We start from the raw sequence: 13,199 nt of genomic DNA on the forward strand, positions 1-13,199 counted from the left end.
GTGGTGGATGATTACTCTAGATTTGGTTGGGTACTTTTTCTTGCTCATAAAAATGATGCTTTCCATGCCTTTTCCACTCTTTGCAAGAAAATTCAAAATGAAAAGGATTTAAAAATTGCCCATTTAAGAAGTGATCACGGAAGAGAATTCAAAAACCAAGATTTTGAAAAATTCTGTGATGACTTAGGAATTTCTCATAACTTTTCATGCCCTAGAACTCCCCAACAAAATGGGGTGGTTGAGAGAAGGAATAGAAGCCTTCAAGAGATGACTAGGATTATGCTTTGTGAGAATGAGATTCCTAAATTTTTATGGGCTGAAGCTGTGAATACAGCTTGTTACATTTTGAATAGGACAATCATTAGAAAAGGATTGAAGAAAACTCCTTATGAGCTATGGAAAGGAACCCCTCCAAATATTAAGTACTTTCATGTTTTTGGATGCAAATGATTTGTACTTAACAATAAAGAAAACTTTGGAAAGTTTGATCCAAAATCCTATGAAGGAATGTTTGTTGGATATTCCACCACAAGCAAGGCTTATAGAGTTTATCTTAAAGAGCATAAAACCATAGAGGAATCCATACATGTTACTTTTTGTGATTCTAATTCAATTCCCGGTGTTGTGATAGATAATGATTCAGATGGTGAAGAGGCTGGAACAAGTAAAGAAAATCTCAAATCTGCTCAAAATGAAGAATCTGTCAGTCCAGTTTTGTCTCGTCAAATTGGAGGAGACATTTCCATTTTATCTCTTGAGCAGACATGAGAAACTGAAACAGTGAGACCACCAGAAACTCATCAAAGCTCAACACCACTTAGGAAGCCTAGAGAATGGAAGTCTATGAGGGGTTATCCTCATGACTTCATAATTGGTGATCCATCTCAAGGAGTAACAACAAGATCCTCCACCAAAAGGCAATCCGAACCAAGCAATTTTGCCCTCTTATCTCAAATGGAGCCCAACAATGTCAAACAAGCTCTTGAAGATCCATCTTGGGTCAAAGCAATGCAAGAAGAGCTTGCTCAATTTGACAAGAATGAGGTTTGGACACTAGTACCTCATCTGGATGGTAAGAAAGTTACAGGTACTAAGTGGATGTTTAAAAATAAACTTGGTGAGGATGGACAAGTTATTCGTAACAAGGCTAGATTAGTGGCCCAAGGTTACGATCAAGAAGAGGGTATAGATTTTGATGAGTCTTTTGCTCTAGTAGCTAGAATGGAAGCAATTAGGTTGCTCTTTGCCTATTCTGCCCATAAAGGTTTCAAAATATTTCAAATGGATGTTAAATGTGCTTTCCTTAATGGCTTTATTGATAGAGAAGTGTATGTGGCTCAACCCCCCGGTTTTGAACATAAAGATTTTCCAAATCATGTCTTCAAACTATCTAAGGCTCTTTATGGTCTTAGACAAGCTCCAAGAGCTTGGTATGAAAGGCTTAGTGCTTTCTTGTTGGAAAATCAATTTCAAAGGGGTACCACCGATACTACTTTATTTATTAAAGCATCTAATGATGATATACTTCTTGTTCAAGTTTATGTTGATGACATTGTATTTGGATCGGCCAATGTATCCTTGTGTGAAGAGTTTGGAAAACTTATGACTAGTGAGTTTGAGATGAGTTTAATGGGAGAGCTAACTTTCTTCCTTGGCCTCCAAATCAAACAAACTCCTAGTGGTACTTTTATTCACCAAGGAAAGTATGCGAAAGAACTTATCAAAAGTTTGGCCTAGAAAATTCCAAACCAATGGGTATACCAATGCACCCTAACACAAAACTTGAAAAGGATGATGATGGCCAAGATGTGGATGAAACAAGGTATAGATGAATGATAGGTTCGCTTATGTACCTTACCTCCTCTAGACCGGATATTTCCAAAGTGTGGGTGTATGCTTAAGGTTTCAATCTCACCCAAAAGAATCCCATCTTACGGCTGTTAAATGCATCCTTAGATACATTAAGGGAACTTGAAATTTTGGATTATGGTATCCTAAATCTGATGACTTTTGTGCAGTAGGGTTTTGTGATGCAGATTATGCGGGAGATAGAGTGGATAGACGGAGTACATCCGGCATGTGTTGCTTCCTTGGAAGCTCACTCAACATGTGGTCAAGCAAGAAGCAAGCCACAGTGGCTTTATCCACGGCTGAAGCAGAATACATTTCCGCATCTGCATGTTGCTCTCAATTAATTTGGTTAAAAACGCAATTGGAAGATTACAAATTAAAGATCAATAGTATACCCTTATTTTGTGATAATATGAGTGCTATAAACATTTTAAAAAATCCTGTTCTGCACTCAAGAACCAAGCACATTGAGATAAAATATCATTTTATTAGAGAGCATGTGCAAAAGGGTACTATTGATATTCAATTTGTAAAATCTGAAGACCAAATTGCTGATATTTTTACAAAACCCCTCTGTGAAGACAGATTCTGCACCTTGAGAAAAAGTTTGGGAATGTTTGATTTAAGTTCTATTGATAACTTGTGAATATTTGATTCTGTTCAGTTTTGTCTCGTAGGTTTGGACGAGATAAAAATGAGAGCATGATGGAAGGGCTGTAATCAAGGGGGAGGCAACGCAGAATTCAATTTTCATGGGCCCTACCAAATATCTTTGACCCCACCATGACAGTTTTGTTAGTTCCTCATTTTTTTTGAAAAATAAAATCACAAAATCTCTTGGTTGTCTTATCAAATCTTATTAAAAGAAGCATGTTGTCAAATCAAATCTTTCCTTCCAACTAATCCCTTGATTCAAGGAAACTCCTTTTCAGTTTTTTTTTTTTTTTAAACTTCCCTGGTTAATAATCGCGCCCTTAATGGTTAATAACTCCCTCCACTATCTCTTTCCAATCAGCATTTAATGTCCCTCTAACCTCCCTCCACTCACCTCACCATTCGGCCACCTCTTGCTCTCCAACTTCCATCACCATTCATCTTTCTCATAATGAAAAAGAAAACAGCACCAAGGAAGAGTGAAAGAATTCGTCTCTCTCAAAAGCCTTCCACTCCCCAAACACATACACACATACACATTCACTCCACTTCTTCATCTTCTCCTTCACCTCCCACCAAGAAAACCGAATCCATGAGGCGCAAAGTTATAGCCCAGAAATCTTCTGAAAGGAGAAAAAATGACAAGAACAAGGAACCAAGCATGGAGGAAGAGGAAGAGGAATCTCATACATCACCTCCTCCATCACCACCGAAGAAGTCCACCCCTCATGCGTCTGGAAAAAGCTCTCAGAAAACCAAAGGTTTCGTGCTTCATGAGACCCGGGAACCCACAAACCTTGGATCAATGGATTTCAAGAACAAAATTCATAAGTCACATTCACATTTTGATCCTTCAAGGTTTTCTACATGTGCATTCTATGAATTCCACAAAGAGGTTTTGGAAAAGCGGCATCTGTGTCCCTCATACTTGGTGAATCTTGATTCTCTGGCTTCCAAAGGGATTGATTTACATCCTCTGTTTGACAATCTCAAATGGTCTCCATTGCTCCTCATTCACAAAATGGTTTACCCAGGGTTGGTAAGACAGTTTTATGCGAATCTGAGATTGATTGATGGTAGTCTTCACTCCTACGTGAAGCGTGTGCATATTACTCTGAATGCTGAGACCATTGGCTCTGCCCTTGGTTACACTGATGAAGTGCCGAGGGTTTATATGACTGACAAATGGGATGCGCACGTTGGGGTCGCATACAAGCAAGTTCTTCATCAAATTTGTGAAAATCTGTCTGGACTAGACGGCACCGTTCCTACTTACAAGGCTCTTGGACCAACCAACTCACTACTGCACCGCATCATAACTCACATTCTTACCCCCACAGAGTAGCTCTCATAATAGGGTAACCGTATCTGATTGTCTCATAGCTCTCGTTACTTCATCTTCTATTTCATTTAGTTATCTCATGATTAGACATATGTGGGAGTCTGTAAAGAGTACAAAAAAGGCTAATTTATCTTATGGAATGTTTCTCACATGCATCTTTGAGTACTTTAAGGTAGATTTAACAAATGAGGATGTAGAAAATAAAGTCTCTATGATCAAAGGAGGCGGCGCTGTTAAAAAGGGAAAGAAATCTATGGCTTCGGATGATGATTTTGAATGCCGGCCAGAATCCTCAAAGGCGACCGATTCCCTCAGAGACATTCTCACAGAATTCTCAAACATGTCCGATCTCATGGTTCAATTTCATAAGTCTGCACGCAAACTTGCATATGAAAATGAGTCGGTCTGGAAGAAATGCCAAGAAAGGGTCGGTCTAATGCTAGAAAGCCTAGATGATGAAGTGGGTAGTGAAGCAGGGGCCGAGGGATCTGACTTTAATCTCTCTGATGATTAAACTTATGTTTACTGTTTGATATTGGCACACTTAGGCTCAATTTGGTACTTTGTTTTGGCTTGTTTCTGTTGGAACAATAACTCTGTGATACTTTGTAGACACTTTTGGGTTATATTTTTCATATTATGTTTCCATGTTAAAATCTTCTTACAGGTGCCCCTTTGATGACAAAAGGGGGAGAAAGTGCTAAAAATTGAAATGAAAAACAGGGGATGAACAGGGATGAAATTTTTCTTTGAAAATTCATGATCACCCTTGTTAAAAGAATACATGATTGATAATATTTGATGCATGTTGATAATATTTGATTTGTTTCACTGTGATTACTGCTGCTGGAAATGCATTTAGTTTATGATGTTTAGGAATGCATTTGTTTTGATGAATGCCTAGTTGTTGAGTTATATGCATGCCTCTTTTGAAATAAGAATTTTATGATTCATCTTGGTAAACATGCTGACTTAATAACTTATTTATTTTTTTGGCAGTTCCTTTAAACTGTGTAAAATATAACAGCTGCCATATTTGATGTGATCATGTGTGTTTCAAAAATATTTTCCTTACCACAATAATATTGCTCTGATATCTTGGCTGGAAAATATTTAAAAATCTTTTGAACATCATTTTTCTTTGTACTCATTTGGTGTGTAAAGTTTGAGTAGAAAATCAATTTATGATAACAAATAAGTTTTGATTATCAATTCAAATCTGCTCATAAATCAAGCATTTAGCATCATGTAATGAATATGCTAAATAACATTGTTACTTGAAGCTTGATTAAAACTGTTACAGGTTAGTGCTTCCCTTGATTAGAATGGCATATATTAAGGGGGAGCCTTGTGACAATTTGAAAGGGGGAGAAAAACAAATCTTCAAAGGGAGTACTCTATACTCTAATTTTTAAATTTCTTTCCATTTTAATTTTAATAATGTTTGTCATCAAGGGGGAGATTGATGAGTTTGGAAAACTCTATTTCTAAATTAGTGATGATCAAACATTATTAATGTTATTAATTTTAATTTTCATATATTGATTTAAATATTTTTGCAATGCAGAATTTTAGTGTTGGGCCGAAAAATATTAGCCAACCCAATTCATATACTCAGCCTTGGAATTGAATTTATATGGCTAAAATAATGGTTGTGTTAGTTGGGCCAGAATTGATGAATTAAGCCCAATTGATCTTATCATTAGCTTTGATATAAATAATCAAAGAAGTGTGGCTGAAATATTTTGAATGGGCTAGATTCAATTCACACTATCACTAGCCCAACTCAAAATCTTGGTTGGATACTCCAATGCTTGATCCGAAAATATTTCATCAGGAAAGTAAATGTTGATATTTGCCTATGCCTTCCAACGGATCTCAACACTAACCATGTGATGGATTTCAAATTCATTCAATTATCATTTATTGCATGGGAACTATGAGAGAGAAATTGACAAATTGATTTGATGGTGATTAGCAAAGCTACATGCTACTCCACCTAAGGGAAGTAAAAGCAACTCACATTAATTAATTTACTCAAACTCACTTGATTGCTTTTCTTCATATCTCTTTCTCTCTCATCTCTTTCCTTCTCTTTGGTCCTTACACAGCAAACCATGGAGACTTTGAACTATCAAAAAGAAGAAAAGGCAAGCTACAAGACTATCTCAATGATGGCAAGAAAACATAAAAAATGTAGTGGCTAAGATCTGCAACCATGAATGGTAAGATATGGTGATGAGATCTCAGCCTCTCCATACCAAAAATGATTAAGGAGATTCGGCCAGTAGGAAAGAAGATCTTGGAGGAGATGGCTTGTCACCACTTTTGAGTTCACTCATCACAGAAGGTAGCTAGGGTGGCTGCGTGAGGAAGGAAGCAAAAGTGGAGCAGAAGAAGTCATCATCATCATGAAGCATCAAGGGCCAGAAATCCATCTTGGAGAGCAAGCCAAGGATGGAGAGCTCGGATTGATGAAGAGTGATGACCAAGAAAGGACTAGAGGTAATTGCATGTTGGTTATTGCATGGATTATCTCTTCTCTCTCTCTGGCTGAACCGGTTTTGTTCTTGGAGAAGAAGAAGTTAGCTTGGTTTTTGGCTTCAAAAGTGGAAGCTTCCCTCTTCTATAAAAAGAGAGAACAGCCACTGTTTGAAGCAAGGAGAAAGTGTGAGAGTGCAAGGCACAGAGTTCTCAGAGCTACCTGAGCTAACAGATTTCTCTTCTCCTTCATTGTATTCTGTTTTGTAATTTTTTGTTTAATTTTGTCATGTCTTGAGTCTCATTGGAAAAGGAAAACAGTGGGGTTTGTATGAAAAAGCCATAGAGCGGAAAAAGACAGAGAGTACAAAATTAAAAGAAAAAGCCGTAGATGTCCTTGGAGTTCCTTTGTTCATCTATGTTGTGTTTCATGATTCTGTGGGAATCCCCTTGTAAGTTGGGTTAGCACTTTACAGATTGTAATCAGGAAGATTATAGTGAAATTCTATCATATTTGTGATGGAGACTGGATGTAGGCTGCACTGCACTTAACAGCTAAACCAGGATATATTTGGGTATAATTTTCTCTCTTCTCTACTCCATTTCTATTTTTACTGCACAGGAGCAAAAACCAAAAATATCTCGTGTCAAGAGACGAGACAAAAAGAAAAGTCTCGTGGCTAGGGACGAGACAAAAGAAAAAGTCTCGTGGCTAGTCACGAGATAAAAAGACAAGAAGTTTCCAAAATTGGTTTCAAAGGTCAGCAAGTATTATCAAGCAAAAAGGGGGCTAAGATTCAACCCCCTTCTCTTAGCCACTGATAACCATCAATAGTAATTATTATATAGAATAAATAAATAGTAAAGTCTTTTGGCTAAATATTTTAATTTTTTTTTTATAGAATGGATCCCAAACAGAAGATGAGAGTTATTGCCTGCTTGATTTTACATTTCGAATTAATGAATGACCTTATGGTTAAGTTGTTAATGATTTGTTATATTTTGATTATATTGGAATTGAGAAAAAAAAGAAAATGGAATGACAGTTACAGTAAGCAAGTAATAAGGGATGTTAGTGTCGATAGGATTATTTATTTTAGCGATCTAGCATGTATAGAAAACACAAGAATGGATAGACGTGCCTTTCATGCATTGTGTAACATGCTTAAAGTGGTTGGAAAGTTAGAACCAAGTAGGAATATGGGTGTGGAAGAAATGATTGTCATGTTTTTACATATTATAGCACATGACGTCAAAATTAGAGTAATAAAGAGACAATTTGTGAGATCTGAAGAAACAATTAATAGGCGATTTAATGATGTATTGCTTGCTATTTTGAGATGTCATAATCTCTTACTGAAGAAACCTCAACCATTTAGCCAGGATAGAATGGATGAACGATGGAAATAGTTCAAGGTAATTTATATTGCTAATGTTATTAAACCTAATATGCTTGGTGTGCTTTAGAATTGAGTTAATTGATCTCTTTTTTAGATTTTAGAATTGCCTAGGAGCCTTAGATAGTACTCATATCAAAGTCAATGTCCTTGAGGCTGATAAGTCTAGATATCGAAACAGAAAAGGTGACATAACAACCAATGTGCTTGGAGTGGTTGCTCCCGATATGCAATTTATCTACGTACTGGTGGGTTGGGAGGGTTCAGCTGTGGATTCTAGGGTATTGCGAGATGCACTATTTCGCAATGGGTTTAGTATTCCCCAAGGTATTTTTATTGAGACTTTAGTGTATTATCAAAGTAACTATTTGATCTTTCATTAATTTTATTCAATTTTATATGTCACACTATGTCATTACTACTTATGTGATGCTGGATACATGAATTGTGAAGGATTTTTGGCACCTTATAGAGGACAAAAATATCATTTGAGTGAGTTTAATCCACATAATCAACCCAGTACAGCTCAAAAGTTTTTTAATATGAAACACTCACAAGCTAGGAATGTCATTGAAAGGGCATTTGGAGTATTGAAAGCAAGATGGAAAATTTTAAGGGAAAGATCATTTTATCCTATTAAGACTCAAGGAAGAATTATAACTGCTTGTTGCCTTTTGCATAATCATATTAGAAGAGTGATGGTTGTGGATCCTATTGATGAGATAGAAGATCAAAATATACTTGGAATAGATGGTGAGACGATCCACCATATTGAGACGAGTGATGCTTGGGGTAGATGAAGAGATCAACTTGCACAAGAAATATGGAACCAATGGAGGAGAAGACTTCACGCTCGATAATTATAATCATTTTTCTATGTGTGAGGCTGTCTGTCGTAACATTGATTTCATTTTATTGATGTGTTTGTGTTCTTGTATAAGAGTTGTGCATGTATGTTTATTAGTGCAAGTAATTTTTTACTTTTGAGACTTCTTTGTAACTTTCATTTGGATAATAGTAATGCTTTTTTAGTAAATTTAATTGTGATAATGTTAATTTTAATTAAGGATATTTGTTATTAGGGGTATTTTAGTAAATTTGAAAAGATTAGAATCGATAATAATTTTAATTAAACACATTTTTATTAAGAGTATTTAGTAAATTTCTTATTAGAAGTATTTTTGTAAATTCAAAATGTAAAAAACTAATAATTTTAATTAAACATATTGTTATTAAGTAAAATTTAGAATCAATAATAATTTAACTAAAGATATTTGATATTGGAGGTATTTTAGTAAATTTAAAAAAATTAGAATCAATAATAATTTTAGTTAAACATATTTGATATTGAGGGTATTTAAGTAAATTTTAAAAAAATTAGAATCAATAATAATTTTAGTTGAACATATTTGATATTCCTTTAGTTGAACATATTTGATATTAGGAGTATTTTAGTATAGTTAAACATATTTGATATTGGGGGTATTTAAATAAATTTAAAAAAATAGAATCAATAATAATTTTATTTGAACATATTTAATATTAAGAGTATTTTAATAAATTTAAAAAAATTAGAATCAATAAATAATTTAGCTAAAGATATTTGATATTAGAGATATTTTAGTAAATTCTAAAAAAAATTAAAATCAATAATAATTTTAACTAAACATATTTATTATTAGGGATATTTTAATAAATTTATTATTAAAGATATTTTGTAAATTAAAAAAAATCAATGTAAAAAAATAATATTTAATTAGCTTTATTTAATTTTTAGTCATTAATATTTTAATTTGAATGAGTAAGGATAATTTTGACATATTACATAATATGACCAAGAAATTTAAACTCAACCAAATAAAAATTTATTCATTCCTAAAATTATTACATAACATTCTAAAACATTAAATTTTATAACCAAACATAGATATCTTATATTTTAAAGAATAAGAATAATCTTATTCCTAGACATTATATTTCTAGGAATGACATTCTTGGTAATAAAATTTAATCTTTAAACCACACATAGGAGAATGCAGCCTGTAATGGCAGGTTGGAAACGAATAAATGGTGCATGATGCACTTTGATTTTGGACAACCCAATGTACTTCTTAAAGAACCATATAATTTTGGGTCTCGTGGGGACCAATTTATTATGGCCCAACCCAACCTGAAAATTGTAATTGACCACACCTCTGCTCTAATTCTCCGGCGACACATTAACACTAGAAACTAGAAAGTGAAAACAGCTATTGCTTTCACGTTAACACATTTTGCAGGAATCTTACTGTCATCCGCAGATTAACGAGATCATTCTTTATCTTTTTTTCTGTTAAGAACTTGATGATTCTCTTAAAAGCCTCAAGATACATTGGATTCATATTCACTCCAAAAACAAAAAGAAGAAAATGGATAGACTGGACATGACACTGCAGCCAAAGAGATCTTCTACATTTGCTTTTCCAGAAACAGATAACCATGTCATTCTCATGGTGCCGAAATTCAAGAGCTCTTCACTAGCTTTATGATTCATCTGTCTCCCCTTTAATCTTTAGGATAGCTGGAACCGATCAATGATGTATTTGAACAAGTGCAATTTTCTTCTGAATTAACAAGGTATGCCCAAAGAGAGATTGCTGATACCTAATTCAGTACAGGCTTCTGAAACTTCCCATGAACCCAAATCCTTCGCATGCACTTGCCTTTCTGGCGGTTTACAGATTTTACACAGCAATAATCAAGCTCAAGCTGCAGCAGAGTTCATAGACTATCAAATTTAGCGGAAGTCAGCAGAACACATTATGTCAGAAACACCTCAGAAACTTGAGACACCAAAAAACTATAGGAAGGTTGAAAGATAGATCCGATATATTTAATACCAAAAGTTCTTGTTTTATAGTGGCCAGAAAGGAAAGAACAAAACAAAATTAAAGGTATGTTTACCTCAGTGAAGCCTGAACCCACAAATAGGTCTCGTACAGTATCCAAACAAAAGAAATATGCCCGTGTTCCATCCAATCGCATGTATTCCCTAAATCCAACTCTCTTATCTTCCTCAAATCGAAGCATGGTCATATCATAAAGGCCTGATTTCTTAGTTGTCAGTCATTGGCAACATATGGGGTTCAAAAGAACTAAATGCCAAAAAGATTTACAGAAATACCACAGAACTATAGATTTATCTCCTAAAAGAAACAGAAACATGAATAAATCGATTTGTTTGTTTGTTACCGTAGTCCCTAAATAAAACCATGCCTCCAGGATTTAACACATCAAAGCATTCCTTGATGAACCTTGGCATCCTTTCCAGTGGTATTGCTGATAGGGTGAATATCTGGCATTACATCAAATTTTATGAAAAAAAGAAACTTATACAGTTCGAGGCCATTGATTTAAACTTAAACACACTCATATTTCAATAATTAATTTGTAGAGTTAGAGATAACATTTATGCATATGTGGATGAATTCAGAAAGCTGGACTAGAAAAACTAAGCATCACTGAGCCACTGAGGTAAAACAATCATAAACATCTAGAAACATTCAAATCAATGCATGCACGCTATTTAAAATTTTACAGGAGAAAAGTTCATACCAATGTTACAAAATCTACTCCCCCAATACAACATTCGCATCCTTCTAATTTAAATGGATTGGTAGAGTGCATTCCATTATCATGTTTGACATCTAGAGAGAAGCAGAAAGAACAGATATTATATGATGCTGGAAACACATAAATACTATAATTAGCCACAATAAGTTAAAGCATCAAACCTGACAAGCACATTGATGGTTTTTGCAAAACTCTATCTCGGCATGGGTTGCATACCAACCAGTTTGGGAATCCATCAGTGGAAACATCACAATAGAATGTATGAAACCGGTGACTAAAAGCCACAATGGTGGCAGCACCTAAAATCTCTTTGGCCTTTTCAAGAGTCTCATCACTACAGTCGCATGCATAGACAATGACATCTTTGTTGGCCCTACACAGGCAAACTCTCATAAGATCGACAACACCAAGCAGGGTGCAATAATCCAATAGCACAAAGCAACAAACCACTTAAAGGTTTACATTCAATTTCAATCAGCAAATTCATAAATTAATTCGAACTAACTCATTGTCTATTCCCTTCACATGATCATAAAGTTGAGAAGAAGAATAAAAAGTGCGACGTTTTTATACTCCTAAGTCCTAATAATAGGTACATTAGTCTTCCAATTCAAATAAAAACACAGAGAATTGAGTATCTCAACAAAAATGCGTGAAATTGAGGGCATGAAAGCCAATTCCATTTCCATCCATCTAGATTTAATGCCACAATTATGTGATTAATAATTTATAAATGCATTATCAAATTCTCAATAATCAATTGGTATTACAGCTTAGCGTAAAATAATTCTATTTTTAAGAAAAAAGAAAAATAAGAAAAAAAAGGAAAGAGAACCGTAGTATTGGAAGAGCAGTGCTTCCATTGCCGCAACCTACTTCCAAAAGCTTAGTGTGTGGAGCAGATGAAACAAGTTCCGGGAACTCCTTCAGCAGATAGCGTCGCTCCTGGGAATGCAGTTGTGAGTTCAGTTCACGAAAAGTGACCAAAAAAAAATTAAGAAAGAAAGAAAGGGGAACCTTGAAGAACTTTCCCGAGGAATGACGAACATGGAATCGCTTCCATGCTCGCACATCTGATTCTGCTTGTGATTTGGAGGGTTGAAAAGGAAGGAGGTGGTAGCGGAACGAAGGGTTAGATTCCACGTCAGCTCTTACTTCTTCCCATTCGAAGTCCTTGCTGAAGTATTCTGCTTCTGCTTCTGCTTCTGCGTCGCCCGAACTGCTCATTCTTCACCAACGCTCGCGCCGAGCGACACCCACACCAACTGTCGTTTGTGCTACCAAAGCTTTTGCCGTAATTCGAAAAATTATCAAAAGTATTGTCGAGGCTTTTTTGTTGAAATAAATAAAAAAAAATTATTTCTCTAAATACGCACGGCTGCAAATAATTTCCAAAATACCCAGCTTCATCTCAGGTATATGATCCACGAAATGGATATACATTCCAACTCAGTTTTGGTGTCCACGAAATGGGCCAGATATCCATTTCCTGGATAGCGCCCACCACGAATTGACCATGATAATGATGGTACAAGCGAAATGGAAGCAAAAGAATATTGGCACCTAATTTTCATTGTATAACAATAAAGATGTATCTGCCCATTAATTCCAATGATAATATAAAATTAAACAATATAAAATAAAATATTACAATAATGATTAATTAAGGTTAATAATTATTTTAATTGATTAAGTTATTTGAGCAGTAATTTTGACCAATTGATTAAAGTTAATAATAAACATAAGATTATTAAGAGTACGTGAAAAAAATATTAAAAATAAGAGTATTAAGAGTACATAAAAAGAGTACTAAAATATGTTATTTTATATATTATTTTTAATTTAATAAATAAATATTAATT

The 13,199-nt window shown here is 34.7% G+C and overlaps 2 protein-coding genes across 2 annotated transcripts; one reads left to right on the forward strand and one right to left on the reverse strand.

Moving 5' to 3' along the window:
• Positions 1-7,728: 7,728 nt before the first annotated feature.
• On the forward strand, positions 7,729-8,525 carry LOC112742460 (protein ALP1-like). Its single transcript, XM_025791696.1, has 3 exons — positions 7,729-7,744; positions 7,840-8,052; positions 8,179-8,525. The coding sequence occupies exons 1-3, from the start codon at positions 7,729-7,731 to the stop codon at positions 8,523-8,525; spliced, it is 576 nt and encodes a 191-aa protein (XP_025647481.1).
• A 1,253-nt stretch (positions 8,526-9,778) lies between these two features.
• On the reverse strand, positions 9,779-12,884 carry LOC112741876 (uncharacterized). The gene is made up of 8 exons (XM_025791043.3): positions 12,355-12,884; positions 12,173-12,282; positions 11,499-11,710; positions 11,320-11,411; positions 10,957-11,059; positions 10,669-10,811; positions 10,369-10,473; positions 9,779-10,285 (listed from the first exon to the last, which is right to left on the reverse strand). Exons 1-7 carry the CDS (start codon positions 12,562-12,564, stop codon positions 10,369-10,371), a joined length of 975 nt encoding a protein of 324 aa, XP_025646828.1. The 5' UTR covers positions 12,565-12,884; the 3' UTR covers positions 9,779-10,285.
• Positions 12,885-13,199: the final 315 nt, after the last annotated feature.

The sequence above is a fragment of the Arachis hypogaea genome, chromosome 14, assembly GCF_003086295.3.
Source record: "Arachis hypogaea cultivar Tifrunner chromosome 14, arahy.Tifrunner.gnm2.J5K5, whole genome shotgun sequence".
Lineage (NCBI taxonomy): Eukaryota > Viridiplantae > Streptophyta > Magnoliopsida > Fabales > Fabaceae > Arachis > Arachis hypogaea.

Coding starts and splice junctions, on each gene's coding strand:
- LOC112742460 (XM_025791696.1), top strand. Junction 8,053..8,178: donor TGGGTTTAGTATTCCCCAAG/GTATTTTTATTG, acceptor TGAATTGTGAAG/GATTTTTGGCACCTTATAGA.
- LOC112741876 (XM_025791043.3), bottom strand. CDS start 12,564: ATGAGCAGTTCGGGCGACGCAGAAGCAGAAGCAGAAGCAGAATACTTC. Junction 11,060..11,319: donor GAGTAGATTTTGTAACATTG/GTATGAACTTTT, acceptor ATGTAATGCCAG/ATATTCACCCTATCAGCAAT. Junction 10,474..10,668: donor TGGGTTCAGGCTTCACTGAG/GTAAACATACCT, acceptor ACTCTGCTGCAG/CTTGAGCTTGATTATTGCTG.